Raw genomic sequence first — 24,971 nt, forward strand, 5'->3', positions numbered from 1 at the left:
TGAATTCTGCTAGCTTGAACCTTAAGCCAGCTGAATCGCTCCCATTAAGGGTGGTTTGGTGGTGAAAAATTATTAGGCTGGTAATAAATTAGTGAAAAAATATTCATCATCATCATCATCATCCAGCCCCATTTTCACATCTATTGCTGGATATAGACCTCCTCCAAACGTCTCCAGTTCTCTCTATCTCTAGCTGCTGCAATCCAGTTTGTTTCTATTTTCTTTAGGTCGTCGGTACATCGGGTGGGTGGTCTGCCTCGACTTCGCTTGTCGGCTCTTGGTCTCCACTCCAATAATCTCTTCGTCCATTTTCCGTCTTCCATTCTAGCAACATGTCCAGCCCACCTCCACTTTTGTTTATTGATTCGCAGTATAATATCGTCTACGCCAGTTCGTCGGCGTATCTCCTCATTTCTCACGCGATCTTTCAAGGTCAGGCCCAGCATTGATCTCTCCATTCGCCTTTGTGTTACCCTCAGTTTCTCGGCAGTAGCTTTCGTTAAAGTTAGGGTCTCTGCTCCGTAGGTCAAGACTGGTAAGATGCATTGGTTAAATGCCTTCCTTTTCAGGTGAATTGGGGTATTTGTTTTAAAAATGTCTCTCATCCTTCCATATGCCGCCCATCCCAACGTGATTCGTCTATTTAGCTCGCAGGTTTGGTTGTCTCTGGTTATTCTATATATCGATAATATATCGATGAATTGTTCGATGATGAAAGAGGAGATCTGGAGCACATAGAACTTACGTCAGAAGAAATAGGTCCATATATTACAAAAGAAGAAATATTGCACGCATTAAAAACAATGAAGAGCGGGAAAAGCCCTGGACCTGATATGCTTCCTATAGAAATCCTAAAAATTCTAGATGAGAAGCACATTGATGTTTTAGTGACACTTTTGAACCAAATTTATAGTTCAGGCGTATTACCCAAAGAGTGGTTGACATCTATTTTTATTTGTCTCCCTAAAAAGAAAAACGCAAGAGAATGCAGCGATTACCGCACCATTAGCTTAATGTCTCATACGCTAAAGTTACTACTTAAAGTCATCCATAACCGAATATATCACAAACTGGACATAGACGTTAATAATACACAATTTGGTTTCCGCAAAGGCCTAGGAACACGTGAAGCTCTTTTTTCACTTAATATACTAATACAAAGATGCCTGGACGTCAATCAAGATATATACGCATGTTTTATTGACTATAATAAAGCATTCGATAAAGTACGACATGAACATTTAATGAATGTCCTGAAATCAAAGAAGATTGACTACAACGACCTCAGGATCATATCAAATTTATACTATAAACAGCGAGCAAAAGTACGTGTTAACGAACAGCTGTCAGAAGAAATTGAAATTAGATGTGGAGTAAGACAGGGATGCGTATTGTCGCCAATTCTTTTCAACGCCTACTCCGAAGAGGTTCTGAAAAAAGCTCTTGAGGGTGAAACAGCTGGAATAAAGGTAAATGGAGTTCCCATTAACAACATTAGATATGCGGACGACACTGTGATTTTAGCCGAAAACATTGAAGATCTTCAGAGACTGGTGACCAGAATAGCAGAGTATGGAAAAGAGTATGGTCTAACAATGAATGTCAAGAAGACGAAATTTATGAGAATATCGAAAACTCAAAGAAATAACGAGAGTCTTCTAATAAACGAAACCAACGTCGAACAAGTGGACAAATATGCATACCTGGGAATAATGATTAACTCCACAAATGATTACAATCAGGAGATAAAAATAAGAATAGAAAAGGCTAGAGCAAATTTCAACAAAATGAGAAGAGTTCTATGTACCAGGGATTTAAAACTGGAACTAAGAGTTAGGTTGGCGAGGTGCTATGTTTTTTCGACCTTATTTTATGGAATGGAATCTTGGACCTTGAATGCTACATCAACGAAAAAACTGGAATCATTTGAGCTGTGGGTGTACAGAAGAATTCTGAAAATATCATGGACAGAACACGTCACAAACAAAGAGGTTCTGAGAAGGATGAACAAAGAAATGGAAATTTTAAATTCAATAAAAACAAAAAAATTGGAATATCTCGGACATATTACACGTGGAGAGAAATACACCTTGCTCCAACTGATCATGCAGGGAAAGATCCAAGGAAAGAGAAGCATAGGGAGGCGTAGAATGTCATGGCTGCGCAACCTGAGAGAGTGGTACGGATGTACATCAAATGAACTTTTCAGAGCAGCCGTCTCAAAAGTTCGAATAGCTATGATGATTGCCGACCTCCGCCGCGGAGATGGCACTTGAAGAAGAAGAAGGTTATTCTAATTTCATGACCCAAGTATGTGTATTTATCGATTAATTCTACCTTGTTATTATTGATCTGTATCTCTTCGCTGGGACCCATATTGGTCATCATTTTGGTTTTCTCGAAATTTATCTCCAGCCCAGTTTCTTGTAGTATGTCATTCAGTTCTTGGAGCATGTCTTTGATCTCTCCCAGATTATCTGACAGAAGCATTAGCAAAACGTAGATGGTTTAATCTTTCTCCATCGATGGATATTCCTTTCTGTGCCATGTTAGTCTTTTAAATACATACTCAAGAACGGTAATGAACAGCTTTGGTGACATGGTATCACCTTGCTTGACTCCCCTTTTTATCTTTATTTTATTAGTTGCTGAATGTAGACTTATGGTTGTTGTGGCATTTTGATATATATATATATTTAACTATATTACAATATCTGTGGTCGACCCTGCAATCTTGTAGTGCTCTTAAGATGGACGGTAGTTCCACTGTATCAAACGCCTTTTTAAAGTCTACAAATATCAATGCCAAGGGACGGTTATATTCGTTAGTTTTTTCTATCAGGGTTTTTAGGCACTGCAGGTGATTGTTTGTGCCGTAATTAGGGCGGAAACCGGCTTGTTCCCGAGGTTGGTAAAAATCCAGCTTTGTCTCTAATCTGTTCGTTATTATTCGGGTGTATAATTTATAAAGGGGGCCTGCGTAGCGCAAGCGGTAGGATGCTTGACTCGCAAGCCGGTGGTCCGGGCTTCGAATCTCACCGCCGGCAAGAACATCTAGACATTTTAAAAATGTCTATAGGCCCCAGGTCGACTCAGCCTGAATAAAAATGAGTACCTTGGGTAAAACCAGGGGTAATAATAGACGGTTGAAGCGTAGCACTGGCCATGTTACCTTCCTTGTATACCGTAGGCCCTAGATATAGCAGACTACCCTGCTATACTCCCAAAGCCGCGACAGCGGTATAAAACGGGAGACTATTATATTATAATTTATAAAGATGGTTAAGGAGACTGATTGGTCTGTATCTTTCCAGGTCTGCTATATCTCCCTTCTTGTGTAAGAGTACAGTTATTGAATTATTCCACTTTGTTGGGATATTTTGATTCCATAGGCATAGATTAAAGAGCTTTTGAATTTTGGCTATCAGTACTGAGCCTCCTATCTTTATCGCTTCCGTGACGACACCGTCCTCGCCCGGAGCTTTGTTATTCTTCATCTTTTTTAGAGCCTTGTAAAATTCGTCCAAGGAGATTTCTGTGATATCTTCGGAACCCTGATTTTGAACCTTCCTCTGCTGATATTCAACTATATCTAGAGTCGATTGGTTGCTATATAATGTCTCATAGAATGATTCCACAATTTGTAACAAATGTTCTCTGTTTGATGTGATGTTGCCATTTCTATCCTTGAGTTTGACTATTTGTTTATTTCCATTTGTGAGTTTGCGTCTCATTATTTTCATACTCTTATTTTCCTCAATGGTTTTGATGATTTTCTCATCTTTGTATTTTCTTAGGTCTTTTCTGATTCTTCTTGATACTTCCTTGTTCATTCTATTTATATCGTCGTTACTAGAGTTTTCGTCGCTTCTCAGTATTCTTCTTTGTTCCATTTTTTTCTGTGTTTCCAGACTAATTTTTTCTTACCTACGTAAAAAATATTACGTAGGTTAAATTGGATTCCGCTCATTTGTCCCCGCTAGCTTAAGGCATAATTTTATGTCTTGGCAAGATCACTGGAATAAAATTCCTTCCATACTTCGTGATATCCATCCCACCGTTAAAAAACTTGAGGTTACGTCCATGACACGAAAAAGAAAAATCTTAATTCACTGACTTAGAATCGGCCATACAAGACTAGGTAACTCAATAACATTTAATGACTTCCCAGGATCCACGTACATGTACACACTGTGTTAATATTCTATCTGTTAAAAATATTCTTGTAGACTGTCTCCACTTCAACAACAAAAGAAAAAAGAATCTTTTTCAATTCCAAATTCTTATTAATTTCCTCTATATAACTAGGCTTTACCAGGAAATTTAGAAGAAGAAACGTAGTTTAGAATTTGATAATTAATAGTTGTACCAATATTTGATGTATTTCTTTATCGATTGTAATGTTACTGTAATTCTTGTAATGTAATGTAATAAAATTGTACCTGTGTCAGTGACCTACTCTGTCGAGACACGTAAAACTAAATAAAAAAAATTAGAATTTTCGGAACATTCAATTATAAAAATAAAAGATGGCTAACAGATTAATGAAGTCCGTAATTTCACTATTTTTTTTGTACTAAACACTACTATTAATACCTAATAAAAACTACTCAAATTGATACTATTTGTAGATATGTAAATAGAAATGTGTGCTTTACCTGTGAATATCGAATCAAGGTCCAAAATACAATTTTTAAAATTAAATAAACTACCTTATTTTGCTCAAATACACCTTAGAATAGTATAAAAACTCTACATATTTTTAAAAATACTCTTATCATATGTTCGAAATAATTTTATTACTTATCACCGATACAAATACTTGCAAATATTTTTTAAAAAGTACGTATCAAGTAGCTTATCGACAAGATTAGTAGTTAATCCCATTCCTCTCGCCCATCCACACTCTACAGCTCTGCCAGTAAGCGTGAAGTCCAAGTAACGTTTTGTTATTATTGTTATGTCATTCCTCTTTTGTGCTGCAGAAAGTGTTTTGTTTTTGTTCAGTAAAGTAACATACCTACTTACTTCTCTCATCTCAGTAGGTAGCGGCTAGTGTGGTCTTGCTTTTAGTTGTGTGATTATAGTTGTGCCCTTTGCGGCCTTTTAATAAGGAAAGATGAATTACGGTGAGTCTTTAACCAATTTAATACAACGATAAAAAGTCAATACAATATTTATTAACTATTAGAATTACCTTTTATTAACTAGAATTAATAGAAAATGGGTTACTCTTAATGGTATTGTTAGCATTTCCGGAAAAAGTATATACAAATTATTTTAAAAGAACATACAAAATTATAATTATTCTTTATTTTTCTTCTTCTTTGTAACCTTTCAGTTGTCGGATCTGACTTTTGATTTGTTTTCTATTTTCTGTCATTAATATCATTTCTTCGATTGTTATTTGCTTAATTTTTTCCCTTTGCCTATGTATTTCTTGGTTTGCTTTTTTCCACTTTAGTTTCGAGCTTTCCGTAGCTAGATAATGTGATGCCTAGATATTTAAACTCCATCACTTGTTCTATTATCTGACCTTCTAGCTCCAATTTATATCTTAGTACATTTGCTGTTGTAACCATGCATTTTGTCTTTTTTGGTTAAATTAAATGTTAAATTTGCTGGCGGTTCTATTAAATTGGTACAGCATACGTTGTAAATCATCTTCACTTTAAGAGAATAGTATTGCGTCTTCTGCATAGCTGATTATTTTAAGTTGCTTTTCTCTCATTTGGTATCCTTTTTTAGTTCTTACTTTTTTTATTATTTCATCCATAATCAGGTTGAATAATGAAGAGCAAACAGAGCAGCAGGTGCCCGAATGAAACAATATGGAGATATAAAAATATCGGGAAAGAAACGAAAGGCTCAATGTACAAAACAGTCATCAGACCAATAATGACATACGCGGCAGAAACAAGACCTGACACAGAGAGGACAAAAAGGATGTTAGAAACAGCAGAGATGAAAACACTTAGAAAAATTGATGGTAAGACACTATGGGACAGAGCTAGAAGTACAGATAGACGACGTAGATGCAAGTTGGAGAACATCAAAAACTGGGTAAGAAATAGAAGAGTAGAATGGAACGATTATATAAGCCGAACGACAACAAATAGATTAGTAAAGACGGCAAGAGACGGTTCCCAATACGAAGACGATCAGTAGGAAGACCACGAAAACGATGGAGCGACAACTTACTGAAGGCACATTTAAAAACAGACAGAGTCATGTCTATATAAAAAGAAGAAGAAAAAGCTTTTTTGTGGCATTTTTTGTTTCTTTTTATTCTACTGTGTTCCATTGTACCAGTTCAATTGTTTCTGTGTTATTTGAATCATTAATGTTTTCTCTTTGATCATTCTCCTGATTATCTCATTTCTTGTTCTGCCCCATTTTGTCTTTTGAACTATCCTTTGGAGATGCCTCATTTCCATTGCGTTTATCCTTATCTTTTTAAATATCCAAATCTCAATCGCTTACGGTGATATCGGTATCACCATTGTATTACATCGGTCTATCTGGAAAAAAATCATTGATTTCTCGTAAAAATCGTACAGATATTTGAAAGTTCGAAAAGGTATATGAGGGATAGCTGACGAAAAATCCGTGAAGACGTGCAGCTGATTTTACTTTGTTTTTGTTTTAAACAATCTTAAAAAGTGAAAAAAAAATCATTTTTTGTCTATAAATCGTTGCGTATGCAGTTTAGAGAAAAATAGTTCAAATAAACATTGTAGACCTTAAAAAGTTCTTCAATTTGTGTGTTTCTACATTAAAATATATAAATAATTCATCAAGATAGTTGCAAAAAAACCTTAATTTTGCAGTAATTTATATATGTTTATAACTTTGTTTTTGCATGAAGTCATGTAATATAACTACTCAAAACTGTGGCGTTACTGAGTTATTAAAGTGTGCTATGCTAAATTTCAAATAGATCTACCAAACAGTTTATGTTATTTAATTTGTTTATCCTATAAAGCGATTATTTAAACAAACGTAATTGCACAGACAGTCACTCTACATATATTCTGTAAATCGAAATCAATTCTATAAGAGTTAATTTTTAATGAATATTAAAAAAACCCCAAGATTTTATTAAAATTTTTATTAAAAAACAGTTGGAAAAAGGGCTGACTTTTTACCTTATAAACATTTATAATAACTGACAATTTTTTTGATGTCACACGCTTGTAAGTAGGCTTAAAAACACACTTTTCAAAAACAGCAGAACCCTTTGCGGCCATCATATTTACATTGTTTAACATTAAGAGCTGAATATTGAACAGATTATAGACGAAAATCTAAATTTTATGATCCATTTTATAGGTAGCATGTGCCGAAAAGAGTATAAAGAGTGAAAAAAAAACTATAAAATTAAATAAAAGAATTAAATGCATTTTATTAATTTATAATCATTATTATTTATTTATATAAATAATATACATATAAATAAAATTTAAATAAAACTTACGCAATAATATTAATTACTATTTTTGTTGAAAATAAGCCACATTATAAGTTTCAAAATATAGACATTAATAATTTATGATTAATTAATGTTTGTATTAAGAACTAGAGTGTTAAGAAATAATATTAAAATGCAATAATTTTTTTATGGAAAAATGTAATTAATTTATTTTTCCGGGATTTTCCGAGAGTTTTTTTTTAATGAATGTTCTACGTGCCATAGAAGCTAAGCTATTGCAAATTTTGCCAGCGCGCTTCAATTTGAATTTCCAATCTAAAAAAAAAACGGAAATAGTTTATAAATTATTTAATTCCTTTATCCCGGTCAGCGATTATTTAAACATCTGTACTCGCCTAAACAGTTACTCTACAAGTACTTTGTAAATTTAAATCGATTCATTGAGGCTTCAGTTTTAGGGTTTATTAAAACAACTTTTGATTATTTTTTTTTATTTAAAAACAGTTTAAAAAAGGATTGACTTTTTAGTATATAAACATTTATAATAAATTTGATATTTTTTAAGGATTAAAAAGTTATTCTTCTTCTTAACGTACCCCATCCCTAAGGACATTGGCGATCGTCATGACCATTTGACTCTATCTGCAGCCGTTCTGAAAAGTTCTATTTATGTTTTCCCACTCCATTGTCTCAGATTCTTCTATAAAAATTATAACCAGTTAAAATGCTGGTACTCGTAAAATAACGCGACGGTAAAGTGGAGGAAAGAATTGTCCGCTGCAATATCTCGGCTTGTTTTTTCTCTGGTCATCGCAGGTTCTGTTTTTTTGAAAAGTATGTGTTTTTTTACCAGCTTTTCATTGAGTCTACTAACTTAGTGACAATTTTTTTAAAGGTATTATAGATGTTTAGAAGCTTAAAAGTCAGGCTTTTTTAGAACTGTTTTTTAATAACAAATTTAATAAAATGTAAAGTTTTTTAATATAACTTAAAAACGAAGCCTCAAAGAATCGATTGCAATTTACAAAATACCTATAGAGTGACTTTTTGGGCAAGTACAGTTGTTTAAATAATCGCTCTCTGGTATAAACAAATTGAATAACTTATAAAGATCGATCTTTTTGAAATTTGGCACACTTTAAGAACTTATTAACTGCCAATTTGGAAATTCTTAAAAGTAAAGAACTTTTTATGATCTATGAACTTTTATTCGAACCATTTTCATCTAGAATGTATAAGAAATGTTTTATAGGCAAAAAATATTTTTTTTACTTTATAAGATTGCTTAAAAAAAACAAATTAGAATCAGCCGTACGTCTTTACGAATTTTTCATCAGCTACTCCTCATTTTAAACCCTTTAGAACCTTCAAATATTTGTATAAGATTTTTTCAGCTTTTGTTCTTCCTTGACTGGAGTATATTGTATTTACTTTACTATTAGAGTCAAGAAAGGAGAGGTGGACTACATTTTAGAAAACTGAAACCTGAAATTCTTTATTAAATAAACGTGAGAATCTAAACAAATTGTATAACATAATACCCATCTTAAACCTAAAAAAAATATAATGCACGTCATCGGTCTATCTCTACTCCACTGTGGAGGCGAGATGGACCAAGCTAAACCTTTTTCTTTTTAATAGCAAGAGACTTTCTGCACTTGTTACAGAGATTAGCGAAGCCGGTATAAGTTTCATGTAACCAGCGCTTACAAAAAATACATTGTAACCAGTTATCTTTTTTACACGTTTGGTGATAGTCCTCCTTGCACCCAAAACACTCATCTTCAACATCACTTATGATTTCTAATGAACATTTTCTTCAGATAGTGAATATTCGCTTGGCTTTCTTTTACTTTTTTGTTTTTTTTATTGGTTTTGAGCTTTTTTTAATCAGTGCATCCTTCTTCATTTTAATACAGTCTTTAGCAGTAATAGTTTTTTTTTGGGAAGTTATCTTCATCAGTAATTGATAACTTGTTTGGGCTACCGTACAAGGTTATTTTACCGTTAATTCCAGAGGGACCTGGTTGAGGAGATTCTGATCTAACTGGAAAATTCATTGTGTCTGTTTCTGAAGGTGTGTGTGTCAAAAATTAATATTCTAGTATTATTGATGGATTGAACGGATAAATTTCCGTGGATTTAAATACATAAGCCGCATTTTGTACAGTTGCTGAGTTTCCCCATGCTCGACCTAAGAGTTTACCAAACTGAAGGCATTTTAGAACCCTGTTTGTGTTATTCTGTACCATCAAATGACATTCAGCATAAAAGTTGCTGTTATGTGGGATGGTAAACAAAATAAAATTATTTCGTTTTGGTCTGCGAATTTTAGTAAATCCAGGTTGGTCGTACAGGATGTGTGGCCATCTAATATTAATAAGGTTTTACCTGGAGGTTTTCTCGACAAAAAGTGTGTTTGTAACCATTCTAAGAAAATAACGTAAGCTGATACGTCACAAGCAAGTGAAAAGACAATTACTCACAATCCAAAATTTTGTTTTTTCACTTGATTTCGTACTTTTTTATTGTTTTGGTCTTCGATGCATGTAATTCTTGATTCTTTTATATTCTTTTTTCGTTCTTTTTGGTGTCAAGTTTATTCTTCTTCTTCTTCTTCATCTAGCCATTCACGTCCACATCTGAACATAAGCCTCTTCAAGTCTTCCTTTCCATTGTTTTTTATTGTACGCTACTTGTAGCCAATTTTTCCCGGCAGTCCTTTTCAGATCATCTGTCCATCTCATAGGAGGTCTGCCTCTGGGTCTTTTGTGTTGGTATGGTCTCCAGGTTAAAATTGATCTGTGCCATTTGTTTAGATCGCTCCTAGCTACATGTCCAGCGTATTCCCATTTCAACTTTAATGATTTTGCACCACATCGGTGACTTTGGTTTTCTGTCTTATCCATGTGTGTGTTTTCTTGTCCTTAAGTGATATACCTAGCATTGCTCTTTCCATCGCGTGTTGAGTGACTCTAAGTATATTCATATTCTTTTTTGTGATTGTCCATGTTTGTGCCGCATAAGTTAATATCGGAATAATGCATGCATCAAAAACTTTAGATCTAAGATGTAATTGAATTTGTTGATTTCTGAGTATATAGTTCAGTTTACCGAATGCTGCCCAAGCTAACTTTCTTCTTCTTTTTATTTCTTCAGTTTGATTTTCCCTATTTAGTATTATTTTTGTCCTAAGTATATATATTCTTCAACTTTTTCTATAACTTTATCGTTTATTATTGTCACGGTGTCTTCGGAGTGCATGACTTTTGTTTTGTTTAAATTCATTTTCAGTCCTATTTTAGAAGATTCGGTATGTAGTTCTAAAAGCATGGTTTGCATTTCTTGTAGGTCAGTAGCTATCAGGATTATGTCATCTGCAAATCGTAGATTACTGAGGTAGCGGCCATTGATGTTTATTCCCTTATATTTCCAATTTAGGTTTTTAAAAACGTCCTCCAAAACTAAGGTGAACAGTTTGGGTGATAAAGTATCTCCCTGTTTGACTCCCCTGTTTAATGGTACAGGGTTCGTGTGTTCATTTTCATTTAGGTAGTATGTACCTGTAGCTTGGTTCATAGTTTCTTTTATTAAGTTAATATATCTGCTGTCTATTCTACAATTTTGCATTGCGTTTATTACGGCCGTGTGTTCTATGGTATCGAAATCTTTTTCGTAGTCTACAAATGCTAGGAAAACTGGAAACTTGTATTCGTTCGTTTATTATACGATTGTTTTTATAGTTTTTGCTACAGCTGTTTTCGATATCAACTCTGAAATTTGAATTGTAAAATTTAGAGGATTGGTGTAATATAAGTTTCCATTTTATACGTATTTAATAATTCAGATGTAAAGCAGAAATAAGCCTTATTTAGGACAAAAAACGTTAAAAATAGAACAGAATAACTGATAAATGCGTTTTATGAGAAACGAGACACATTATAGCATGAAGTAATTACTCGACTTGATGAAAGTCAGTTTCTCGTAGGGATAAAAACAAATCCAATGATGATTAATGCTAAACTTAATTAATACAAAGTTTTATACCTCATTTAATTTTAAATATGACAAATATCTCTACAGATAAAATTTTACAATCGTATGGTTATCAATAAGGTCAACTCTATTTAATAATTTTATTGTAAAATTAAATTTTTTTTTGTATAGCATATTTACGAATAAGAACGAAATATTTTGCAATTATTCACAGAAATTGTTGATCCTTAACTATGCTATCCCGTCATTGCTACTATACAAACTAATATTTAAACGTTTACTCGAGTGAAGAACTTAAAAAAAATAAGGCCGAAAATGACATTTAACATAGAACTTTTGAATTCCCAAAATACGTATCGAGAAATAATAGAAGAAGGTTTGAACTTGAATTTAGGTCCTAGGTGAATTCAAAAATATTTTTTAGTTGTGTTTTTGGGCCTCGAAAATCCCAATTTTGCGTTTTTTTCGTATATAATAAGACAGAAAATTTTGCCGGTAATATTTTCGACTGATATAAAAATTTGTTGCCTGGCAATTTTCGCGAATTAAATTTTGACAGTTAAATCACGAGACATCACTCGAGTAATTTTGTCAAAATTTCATAAGCGAAAATTGCCAAAAGGCAACAAACTTAAATAAAACCAGAAGAAAATTTTACCCGTAAATAATTTTCTCTCGAATGATTCGACAAGACTATTGCACGAGACAATTAATGCACATTATAAGCTATAGTAGTTTGCCCATTCTTTTCTACCAAAGCATGATTTTGTGTATTATTGACCTATAGCATTTAGGAACTCGAAAGTCCAGCTTCATTTGTTGTTCTGAGATTTTCGATAAACTTCTGGTTCTGACTGGAATCCAGCTGCAGATATATAGTTTTAGAGAGCTTGCATTTGAGTGACCCGTTAATTTACTTAACTCCTATTCAGAAACACTTTGCTTGAACAAGACTGACACAGCTGAAGATCATTGGGAATGGTTTGTTATTTTATGTTTTTTTGTGTCTATTCCAATTTTTTCAGCAGACATTTTTGTCCACTTAGATACGGTGTTGATTCCTGAAGTGGACAGTTTTTGAACCAAGATCCATCCTTCGATTTTAATATTTTCATTTTTTCTGTAGATGTTTAATTCGATTGCTGTCATTTCAGAGATCTTCATAATGTTGTATTTATAGTTTAGATTGTTTTTTATATATACAATAACACCATCATTTCTGTTAAAGTTACCTCTACTATGAGTTCGTATTCCTGTATTTGAAATATATTGCAATCAAGGAGCTGTAAAGTTTCCGTTAAAATAATAATTTCAAAATCAGATGTACAATGATTTAAAAAAACGATAAATTCGTCAATAAAGTTTTTTTGGATGCTTCGGATATTCGTATGCAGTATTTTTAATGGTAAATTACTATTTTTACTAATATGATTGAATTCTACTATTGTATTGATTGTTTGAGCTTTAATTTCATTGTTATTAAAATCACGTATAAATTGATGCATGTTCAAACTTTAATAAACAGGTATCATCATCACCCAGCCTCAAGAGTCCACTGCTGAACATAGGCCTCTTCCTCATGTTTTCAACCCCGTCTATCTTGCGCCGCTCTCATCCAGTTTTTATTGAGTCTTCTTAAATCGTCAGTCCATCTTGTAGGTGGTCGACCAACGCTTCTCTTGTCTTCCCTTGGCCTCCATTCCAATAACCTCTTTGTCCATCGCCCATCTGTCATTCTGGCTATGTGTCCTGCCCATCTCCATTTTAGTCTGGCTATCTTCTGGATGATGTCAGTCACTCCGGTTCTTCTCCTGATGTCTTCGTTGGTTATTCTGTCTCGCAGAGTTATTCCTAACATGGACCGCTCCATTCTTCTCTGCGTGACTCTCAGTTTGGTAGCTGCTGCTTTTGTTAAGGTAAGTGTTTCTGATCCGTATATTAGTATTAAATACACCTATTTATTAGATGAACGTAACCTATAAAACTGCCTTGACTTTTGGTTCTCAGTAGACTTATTTTTCACTTCTTTTTCTATATTCTTCTATGTGTTGTTACTCTTAATCGGATTTGATGGGTTTTTGGGTGTTCCTATTGGGTTTTCTTCATTAATACTGGTATTTCTGCTTCAGTCGTCTTTTTGATACTTGGTGTATTCGGTTCACTATTTGATTGGTATATATTTTTCCTTTGTATCTTGCAAGTCTTCTAAAGAGTAAGAACTTCCGTCTAAAAAAAGTTTATTGCCTTTAATGTAGCTTCTAGTATTAGAATTCTGTCGGGCAAGTTTAAGATGGTATTTTAATATTTTTTGCTCTTTTCTTTGTTTTTGGGTATAGTCGTGAGTTATGTTTATTTATGGTCGTTCCTTTCAATCGATGGCAATTTTTAAGAACCTCTCTTTTCTTTATATTTGAAACTAATTCTATTTTAATCGGGTTGTTTTGAGATTTTTTAAACCAGATAAAGTTGCTAATATCAAACAAATAAATATTATATATATTTAGGGATTCTACAGTATTCACTGCCTTCCCTCGCTCAACCGTTTCCATCTCTCTCTGTTGTTCCATTCTCCATCGTTTAGTCCTCTCTTACTCATGGCGTCGTCTACTTCGTTCCTCCAGGATTTTCGGGGTCGTCCTCTTTTCCTCCTTCCTATGGGGCTCCATTCGGTTATTCTCTTTATCCATCTGCTGTCGCTAGCTCTTCTTACATGTCCATACCACTTTAGTCTTTTTTGTTCTATATATGTTAGTATGTCTGTTTCTATTGATGTTCTTTGCTTTATTTCGTCATTACTTCTCCTATCCATTCTTGTTACTCTGCAGCATCTTCGCAGGCATTCCATCTCTGTTGCTATTATCTTACTGCTGTTTTTCTTGTTTATGATCCAATTTTCGGCCCCATATGTCATAATACTTCGCACTAATGTTTTATAAATCTGCGTTTTTGTCTTCATATTTAGGTGTCTATCCCACCATACTGAGTTAAGTTGTCGGATTGCTGTTCTTGGTTGTCCTAATCTTTGTGTAATTTCTTCCTCTGTTGTTGCCTTTTTCGTGATTATAAACCCCAGGTATTTGAATTTATCCTTTCCTTTGATTGTTACGTTGTCATCAATCTGTAGATCTTCTATGTCTTCTTCACTTGTAGATAGGTACTCTGTTTTCGCGAGGTTAATATCTAGGCCAGCCTTGGTATATTCTTCTTGTAGTTTCTTCATCATGTAGCTGAGGTCGTCTTGGTCTTGTGCAATCACTACTTGATCGTCTGCAAAACTTAACGTATATAGGTATTCGTTCCGTACCGGTACTCCCATGCCTTCGCATTTTCTTTTCCATGTAGTCAAGGCTTTCTCTAAGTATATTTTGAATAGGGTTGGAGATGTGGAACAACCCTGCAGGAGCCCTTTTGTTGTGGTGAAGTCTCCTATGATTCTTGCTCCCATTTTAATGGACACTTTATTTTCTTTATACAGAGCTTTTGTAGCTTCTATGAGTTCCGTCTGTATTTCTAATTTGTACATTGCCTCCCATAATTCTGACCTTGGTACAGAGTCATACGCCTTTCTCAGATCCACAAATGCCAAGTGTATATCTCTATTTTTTGCTTTTTTCTTTTCCAACAGTTGTTCCAGTGTGTATATGTGGTCTATGCATGATCTTCCTGCCGTGAAGCCTGCCTGATCCTCCCCGATTTTGCCTTTTATCGCTTGCTCTATCTTTTCTCGCAGTATCTTCCCATATAATCTTCCTAATAAATATTAATATCTAGTAATTCCTTTAGACTTTCACAAATGAATTCAGCAGAAATGTCTGTTTGACTCAATTCTAATCCATAGATAAAAATTGAGTTTTCCTTGGATTTTCTTTCTATTTTTTCTAATTTACTTTTTAACTCTAAATTTTCTTTCTCCAATTTTTTTACTTTTTATTCAAACCTTTAACATTCATAATAATTCGCGTTTCACTTGCCTCTATGCTTCTTTTCAGATCATCAATTTCTTCTTTAAAAGATGTCATTAAGTGATCTACATCTTCTCTCGTTTTCGCTACTTCGGTTAATATTTTATTTATATCGTTTGCATTCATTACTTTTAATTTTTATTTCTTTATTCAAACTACGTGTTTGGTCTCCTTTATTATCTTCAAATTAGGCTTAGTAATTAGTTAAATGTAAACTTTACTGTCGTTTTTCTTTTGTTGTTTTGCCGATAACTTTAATCTATTGATAAGAATCGACTTGTTTGATCATTTATGCATTTGCAATTCGAAGCATTTATTTAAAAAAACATGCAATAACTTACAGTTTTCAGTTTTTCTTTTTCACAATATTACATATTATGAAAGTGATTATGCAAAAAAAACTTTAATGGGAATATTTTTCTAAACTAACCAGAGCTTTTCGGCTTGTCTACTACTCCTCATACCAAAAGAGTTAGACAAATATATTTTTTTATTGAGGTTTTGTCCTCAATTCCTTAATTATTTCATTTCAAATATTCAAAATTAGTCGTTAAAATACCGATTCCCGACAATAAACAACATTTTTTGTTTTTGGATAGACAACTAAGGCTTTTCTAATATATTATCCTTTAAGTTGGCATTAATCTCGATCGAGAATGTTGACAGATTCTTGAAAAGTAGTATTATAAAAAATGTTATATGGTAATTTAAATTCCGGTTTTTTTTATAAATACCTTGGTTAATAGTTTGTTACTATGTTGTTTTCGCAAATAAAATATTGTATAAAATCTACATCTGTGTCGCGAACAATAACTTTATTCAACTTAGTCACCTTGTGCAAATTATTTAATAAATTTTGAAAATAGAAGATGATGTAATGAAAACATAAATATGTATTGTTCTTTTTTAACGTTGCGGCAAAGAAATGTTATTTACGTCCCATCAAATTTATTTAAAAAACAAATATAAAGAGTAGTTTCTCTGGTTATTCCGCCGTGAAGACAATACTAAAAAGTTGAATACACTAAAACTTTAAAAAATATATTTAATGGTATAATGATGTCTGAGCTATAAAAATAATGTGTTTATTTTGTTCACAGCCAATTTTAAACCATTATCCTATGAGTTACCTGTTTATTATCTTCTAAACTATAGTCCGACTAGAATGTATCCGGAATTTTATATTTTTCCTAATTTTAAAAGATTTCCTTTTTGTAACATTTTAAGACAAAAGTAATGCATCAAGTAGGTTGTGCCGATAGTAGATTATGGACAAAATCGCATGACAACACCATCTGTCAAATATTGTTGTTTGTAAACAGACTTAGGATTTGTGAAATAATGTCGCAAGTAGAAAAAAGAAAAGTGGTGGAATATTTGTATAGAAAGGGTGTCCGAAACGTTAAAAAATTAGCGCAATTGACTGAACTTGGAAAAAGTGCAGTGTATGAGACAATAAAGAGGATAAAAAATGGCATAAATATGAGACATAGACCAGTTTCGGGTAGACCGCGTAAGATTCGCGGAAACAATTTATATGGCTTTAGTGCTTTAGAACGACAAAATCTGCGCCTAGGGTTTCGAAAATTAGCGAACAGGTTTGGAAATCAACGAAGAATAAAAGTGTGCCCAGAAACTTAAGGCATGTCACTGAAAAAGCAAGGCTACATATAAAGGAATCCAAAAAAAATCCCTACAATGACACCTCTGCAAAGGCAACGAAAAATAGATTTTTGTCAACGTTTTCGAGAAGATAATTTTAATGTCTTTATATCTGATGAAAGTTGTTTCCAGCTTGGTACAAATCATCTTAAAGTCCTATCAAGAGAAAATGTTACAGTTCAAATTTCTCACTAAAATAATGGTTTGGGAAGCAATATCTCAGCGTGGCGCTACAGCTCTCTGTATAGTTAATGGTACTGTTGATAGTGCGAAATATTATGACATCCTAAATGGTTTTCTTCTTGAAACTGCTCATGTTTTATATCCAGAGGGGTGGCGTTTTCAGCAGGATAATGCAAGATGCCATACTTCTGCTTATACTCAAGCTTGGATGCAAGAACACGAATTGGCCACAATTCCGTGGGCAGCAGCATCTGGAGATCTTAGCACCATTGAAAACATATGGGGACTGATGAAGATTGAAGTGGAACGAGCAGCGCCACGTGATAAAGAAGGTTTGATTCGGTCAGTTTTACAGGCCTGGAACACCATTACCGAAAATTTTAGCCTTGACCTAGTTTTGGGTGTACCTGGACGTTTAGTTAAGTGTTAAGATTTAAATGGAGGTTGTATAAGTAAATGAGATGAATTATTTGTTGAAATTTTATATTTCAAGTGATAGAAATAAATACCGTAAAATTATAATTCTGCTTTCTTTTTTTCGGATACTTTCTAGGCGGACTATACTTGTTAAATAATTAACCCTTTCAGTACCGCTTTTTTTTTCAGCAAACGAAAAAATATTTTTTGTTTGTATTTATATTTTGATTTTGCAAACGAAAAAATCTAAAAAACTAGCGCATATTAAACTTAAAAAAGCAATTTCTCTCCTTTTGAAGGCACAAATGGACGTTGCACTTCTGACATTTCCATCTTGATTTTCCTGTACAACCAGAGTTTTTGCATCTTAAAGGTAAAGGTAGCTCTGGAAAATGTCCAATATTATCAAATTGCACCTTATTAAGAGGTCTAATTTCAATTCTTTGGCGTTTTGCAGTACTGTCCATTTTTTTCTATCTATTTTATTTTCTTTCATCATCATTATTGGCTCCACAACCCATGGTGGGTCTTGGCCTTCTCAAGGATAAGTCTCCATTCTCTCCTATTCTTCGCCTTGGCTTTCCAGCTTCGTACTCCCAACATTATCAAGTCTTCCTCCATCTGATCCTTAAGTCGTGCTCTGGATCTGCCTCTCCTTCTCACTCCATCTATTCTTTGGTTATAAATATGTTTTGGCGGCTCCATCTCATTCATTCTCTCTATGTGACCTAACCACCGCAGCCGGTTTATTTTGATGGATCTAATAATATCAGGTTTGTCATACAGGGTAAAGTTCGAAATTATAATAATCCGCCCTCCTGTACTCCTCCATAGATATGCCGGAGGATTTTACGTTCAAAGCATCTTAAACGTTCTTCATCGCTCTTTGTCATCGTCCATGTTTCCGACGCGTAGGTGAGGATGGGCTTGATAAGAGTTCTGTATATCACTAGTTTTGTTCTTTTTGTAACTGGAAAATTTTTTTTAATCCATAATAGGCTCTATTTGCCATATATATCCGTCTGTTAATTTCTGCACTTACTGCATTATTCTGATTAATTTGTGAGCCTAGGTATATAAACTCTCTTACTCCTTCGAAAGTATATGTTCCGATCTTTAGATCTTCAGGTTGTGCGGCTTGTATATAATTTGATACTTTCATATACTTCGTCTTACTAGTGTTAACCTCTAGTCCCATTTTTTTGTTGCTGCTTCAAGCGCCTTGATGATTTGACCACGTCCGCCTTTCTTCTTGCAATAATGCCGATGTCATCGGCGTACAGATTCTCTTATCGCTTTCTCTAGTGCAATATTGAATAGAAGGCATGATAGGCTGTCTCCTTGTCTAAGTCCTATCTGAGTCTGGAACGTTCTGGAAACTCAGTTCTGCACTCTAACTTTACACTCGACTCTTGAGAGGGTCGCTTTCACCAATTTTACTAAGTGTACTGGTATGCTGGATTCTATCATGGCCTTGTAGAGTGCGTTTCTTTCAACACTATCATAGGCACATCTAAAATTAACAAACAGATGATGAGTATCAATCCCATACTCATATGTTTTTTCCAGAGCTTGCCTTAGAAGGAATATTTGATCGGTCGTTTATCTTTATTTACGAAACTCACACTGATATTTACCTATTATGTCTTCACAATATCCCGATAGTCGGTCGTAAAGAATATATGCCAATATTTTGTATGTTACGTTTAGGAGGGTTATTCCTCTGTAGTTGTTACATATTATTTGATCTCCTTTCTTGTGGATAGGTACAATTATACCTACATTCCAGTCTTCTGGCTTCTTAATTTGCTTCCAGATCAGTTCTACCAGTCTACATATACAGTATGTCAGGTTTTTTTGCCATGCTTTAAAAGTTCTGAAGGAATGCCATCTCTGTTGGGATGTTATCTTTCTCTCTTTCGTCGTCGTTTTATTTTCTTTACTAATGTTTGAAATTCTAGCCCTCAATGTTGAGATCACTAGGCAATGATCTGAGTCGATGTTTGGGCCTCTGTAACTTCTGCAGTTTATTCGTCTATTCCATGCCTTGAATCTATTAAGATGTGATAAATCTGACTCGTTGTTCTTCTATCAGTAGAGGTCCAGGATCCAAATTGATTTTAGTTTTTTAAAATGGATGGTTTATATAAAAAATAATTTAATAATAAATTTAAAATACTAATAATAAGAGTTTTGAAAATTTTAGAATTTTCTGTGATAGATATTTTATAATTAGTATGCAAAAAGGTTAGATACGTCTCATAAAGAATTACGCCATTGTTTTGGAGATAATTTTAAATTATTTTTGCTAAATTTTCAGAAACTTTAAATTTCTTTCCGATTTTCCATATGCAAATTTCTAAAACGTTAATTTTTCACCCTTTTTGTCGAATTTTCATATGCACTGGAAATTTATTTACGAACTAATTGCACAAGAAATTTTTGGTAGAAGATTTTGTTGTACCCTTTTTTGTCCCAAACGTGATACCTTCCGAGATATTCATGATAAAAGGTTAAAAAATGGGGGTCCGTCATGTCGATACTAAAATTCTAAATAGATATAGTCTTCCAAAGACACTTACAAAAATCTAAGGTCCGACTCACTAGAACCAACTTAAGCGACTTTGTAAAGAACCTGATTGGACTACTAGTTCTGCCGCAGAAAAAAAAGAGTTAGTTTGTCCCTCATTTGCTAATTCCATAGCAATGGGTTCCCTTCTTATGTGATATAGGTCCTGTTTGACATTTTATTTCATCATAAATAAGTTTTATGACAATAAAAAGTTGTTGGGAACTAAAAAGATCGCTTTTCACAAACTTTTCAATATGTCTGCATATTTTAACTCTATGCTGGTGTCCAAATTGTAATATTATGATTGCGTGTGATAGTTTTCTTTATCCGTGTGGGTTCTTAAGTTATCAAACCCAAGAATTGCATTCGACAAGGGTAATCAACCCAATTAGTGACAATGATGGAATAAATTGGCATAATTCAATTACGCTATTAAAAGGTCATTATACGTCCGTCCACTACAATTGAGTAAAGTATATTAATACACGTTTGTCAATAAATATCTCGGAAATAGTGTTTATTTATAAATTATGATGGATTGCTTCAGTCTTTAGCCCTTTTATGCCGCTGTTTAAATTGAGATATTTTGTGTTTCCATTTCCTTATTCTAGCAAAATGCTTCGTTGATTACAAAACCACTGTAACATCACGTGTTCTTCAAATATCCGTTGAACTTCTTTACAAAATATTAACTATATGAATTGGCAGCGCCGAATGTAACTGCCTTTTGATGTTTATTAAGTTAGTTTCCATAAATTTAATTTCTGTAATTGTTGTATTGATTTCTAAGTTCAAAATGTTTCTCTTAAATTCTATGTCTAAATTATGTACTCTGCTACCTGTTTAACAAAGAATGATTACTATATAAAAGATTCAACAATTTATCAACAATTACATACTTTCCCCAAATTATGTGTTGGTAAGTTTTGATGTAGTATCATTGTTCACCAACTTGTCGTTTCAGGAAATCATGAATACTATAAAAAACAATGGAAAAACATCTCACAACACAGCTCAGTAGATTTTAATTTATTTGTAACAATATTGTCCTTCATATTTGACTGAAATATACTAATCTTGTATAACAAATAAACACATGGTACACCCATGGGAAACGAAATATCACCAATCCTATGCCTCTCTGTACCGGATGACCGGATGACCGGATTGAAAGCTGTATGTGCGAGTTACAGTGGTACAGAAAGCCAAAATGTAGCAACAGGTTTATTAATTACTTTTCAGCACATCCATCTACGATGAAGACCAACCTAGTATTAAATAAGAAAAGTAGGGTTATAAGATTGTCACATCCTGAATATAGAACATCCGGTCTTAAAAAACTAAAAACGATCATGTTAGAATAGACTTATTTTTGGTGCCTTACAAGTCAAAATGACAGACCAAACAGAGGTTTTAACAAACAACCAAAGAACGTTGTAACACTCATTACCATATATTCCAGGTTTAACAAATAAACTGTTAAATACATTTAGAGAAGTACCTAATATCAAAATTGGAACTAGAAATATAAAAACACTATCGAAATTACACACAAAACTAAAATCACCCTTAAATATTAAAGAAAGCTCCAATGTGGTGTATTCTCTACCCTGTAACAATTGAAATAAAGTATATATTGGAGAAACGTCTAGAAATTTGTCTTGAAGGGTTAACATCGCACAAGAGTGACATTAACCTGAATAAAGTACAATCCTGTGCATTAAGTGAACATTCTATTACGATGGACCACACGCCTAACTGTAATCAAGAAGAAATATTGAGAAGGTAATGAAATCACAACAAAAGATGGTTTCTAGAAATGTGTTTAATTAAAACCACACAAAACACCTTAAACAAAAGAGAAAACATTGAAAATCTAAGTGCTATATACAGTAATCTTCTTTCAATAAAAGAAACAACAACTATATAAAAGTACCCATAAAAATTACACCTATTAGATACTCAAATGAAATACTTTTTAAATCTTAAATATTTTGCCTGTGTGAGTCCATTTCAAATAGGTAAAAGAAACAGGAATAAGACTTACTCACAATCTATTTATTCTACCACCAACGACCGGTTTCGCATACTAAAATTTGCTATGCATCTTCAGGTCTTAAAGTATATGGTAAACTAAATGACGCCGGTACAAGAATTATTATTTAGTGATTTAGAAAACATAGTTCAAACTATCCTGGTTAGCTGGTGACGGGTGATCAACGGTTTTATTGTAACTGTTTAACAATTAGAGGGAAGGTTCTTGAGGGGAGAGATACTAACAAATAAACTAGGAAGCAGAGCTGTAAAAGATACTTTTTAAAAGTATCTAGATACTTTTAAGATACTTGAGGCAAAAAGTATTTTAAGATACTAAGTATCTAAGATACTTTTTTGTGAAAGTATCTAAAAATACAAAATACCGGAAAAGTATTTAGAGTAAAAATATCTTAGATACTTTTAAGTATCTAAGATACTTTTGAGTATCTAAGATACTTTTAAGTATCTAAGATACTTTTAAGTATGTAAGATACTTTTATGTATCAAAGATACTTATATGCTTTTCTAGTATCTAAGATACTTAGATACTTTTGTAGTAACTAAGATACTTTTAGGGTATAATATAAAGGTACTCGGTACTCTACTACTCTACAGTAGATTGTCGATACTTTTGTTTTAAAAACATCATTTTAACCCTTTAAATTATCATACAATTTTAGTTTAAGCCAGCAGGTACTTTGAAATGGTATACTTTGGGCTTTGGGGTAGATAAGAAATAAAAGACGTTAAGTTAAGTTATTACAAACTAATAACTATGTATTGAAAACAAAAATCCAACATTAAATTTTCAAAACAATATAAAATAAACATAAATTCGTGTGTTAAAAACAGCATAAGATGCATTATGCATTAAAAACAAAACATTCAACATAATTAAATTTTTAAACAAAATAGGATAGGATATAAAAAATAGTAACATTTTGGTAGCTAATAACTAGTTAGTATAACCACTAGCTCTTAGTAAAACTAAATTTTCAAAAGTATGATCAGACAAGGCATGACGTCGGGGTGAATTAATAAAAGTTGCAAAAGAAAACATTCTTTCAACAGCTGCAGAAGAAGGTAATGGCGTATTGAACTTTTTAAATAATTGTTCTATAATATTATATTTTTTTAACATTTGTATGTTGGTTTCAGAATCGGCCAAATATTGTAATAGTTGCAGCTCAGCTTGTCGTTTATAATCTAAATCAGTATAGCCAGTGTTTTCGTTTTGCGTTTGAAGATCGGAGTATTCGGAGTTAATATCAAATTCAAAGAAGTCGTTTTGCATTTTGTTACTTTTCATTACAGTAGTAATGTTATTTGTACTTACATCAAATTGTTTTAATTGTTCCTCATTTTCCTTAATAATTTTTATAGCCTCTGTAATTACCAAATCCTTAATTTCACTAAGGTCATTTTCGATATTCCTGATTCCTCGAAATGCAGTAAGCTAACGTGTTTTAAATAAAGGATTAATAACTGCAGCAATTATTGCAGATTGGTTAGTCAACTTAAGAAGTTTTTCAAATCTGGAGTTTAAAGATACTGTCAGAGCGTTCAAAATAGGTTCCACATATTTAAACTTATTGGTTTTAAGCTTTCCAATTTTAACAAACAAGCTTACGATTGATGGTAGAAGGAAACCGTAGTACATATTTTGTTCGCCTTGAAGAATGTCAAGTGCCAAAGCAAACGGTTTTAGTATTTGGCATAATTCTGCTAAATAATTTAGATCAGTATCTCTGAGCCGATCTTGTTTTGCAAAATTTAATTTTTCGTATAGAGATTCCAGTTTTTCTTTAGACTTAAGAATCTGGTTCAGAGCATCGAACATGGAATTCCAACGAGTCACACCCAACGAGATAAACGGATAATGCTGCAGGCCGGCGGGCGGGATGCAAAGAACAATACACATCGTCTCTCCCGCTACGGCCGGCGCGACAGGTCGAAGCTTGTTGGATCATAAAAAGTATCTATTTCTCAGGTCCTGAGTAAGTATCTAAGATACTTTTCTGTATCTAAGATACTTTTAGTATCTAAAGATACTTTTAAAGATAAAAGATACTAGATACTTTTAAGAAGTATCTAAAGTAAAAGTAACTTTTAAATGAACCAAAAATATCTTAAATAAAAGTATCTAAGATACTTTTAGTATCTTAGATACTTTTTTTATCTTTTTACTAAAGATACTTTCAGCTCTGCTAGGAAGTAGGTATTGTGTAATTGTTTGTTAAAATGAATGTGATGTGTTAAGTTATTTACATTTATTCAATAGGTATATTTTGGAAATGTGTGTTAATTTATTGAATTATTTATTAAAAATAGACAGCTCTGTGATACTTAATGAAGGTAGATGTATAATTTGTGGGTGTGCAATAACTCCAACTTGTAATTATAAAATTATGATAAATTGATTTGGTCTTTATTAGGGCAGAAATGTCGTGATGTCAAAATAAATTTAAATTAAAATTAAGAACACTTAGGGACAAACAGAACACATTCAAAAAGACACAACAGACATTTAATTTAAAAGGGGGGCACTTAGTGGTACTACATCACTTTTAGGAGAGGAACTGGCAAAAAAGGCTAGTTTTTTTGTTGTCTAATAGATTTTTTTTTGTTCTGAAATCACCTGTCACCAGCTAATCAGGATAGTTTGAACTATGTTTTCTAAATCACTAAATAATAATTCTTGTACCGGCAT

At 33.1% G+C, this 24,971-nt stretch overlaps 1 protein-coding gene across 7 annotated transcripts in view; it reads left to right on the forward strand.

Annotated features, from left to right (window-relative positions):
- Positions 1–24,971, forward strand: part of CLIP-190 (Cytoplasmic linker protein 190) — a 199,219-nt gene that overhangs the window by 48,144 nt on the left and 126,104 nt on the right. For 2 of the 7 annotated variants that reach the window (XM_072544148.1, XM_072544149.1), the window contains exon 1: positions 4,868–5,129. The exons of the other annotated variants lie outside the window; for them this stretch is intronic. In XM_072544148.1, the coding sequence (XP_072400249.1) occupies positions 5,120–5,129 (10 nt within the window). In that variant the 5' untranslated portion in view covers positions 4,868–5,119. Of the gene's footprint in view, positions 1–4,867; positions 5,130–24,971 lie in introns of those variants that run through there. 7 annotated transcript variants of the gene reach the window in all.

The sequence above is a fragment of the Diabrotica undecimpunctata genome, chromosome 9, assembly GCF_040954645.1.
Source record: "Diabrotica undecimpunctata isolate CICGRU chromosome 9, icDiaUnde3, whole genome shotgun sequence".
Classification (NCBI taxonomy): domain Eukaryota; kingdom Metazoa; phylum Arthropoda; class Insecta; order Coleoptera; family Chrysomelidae; genus Diabrotica; species Diabrotica undecimpunctata.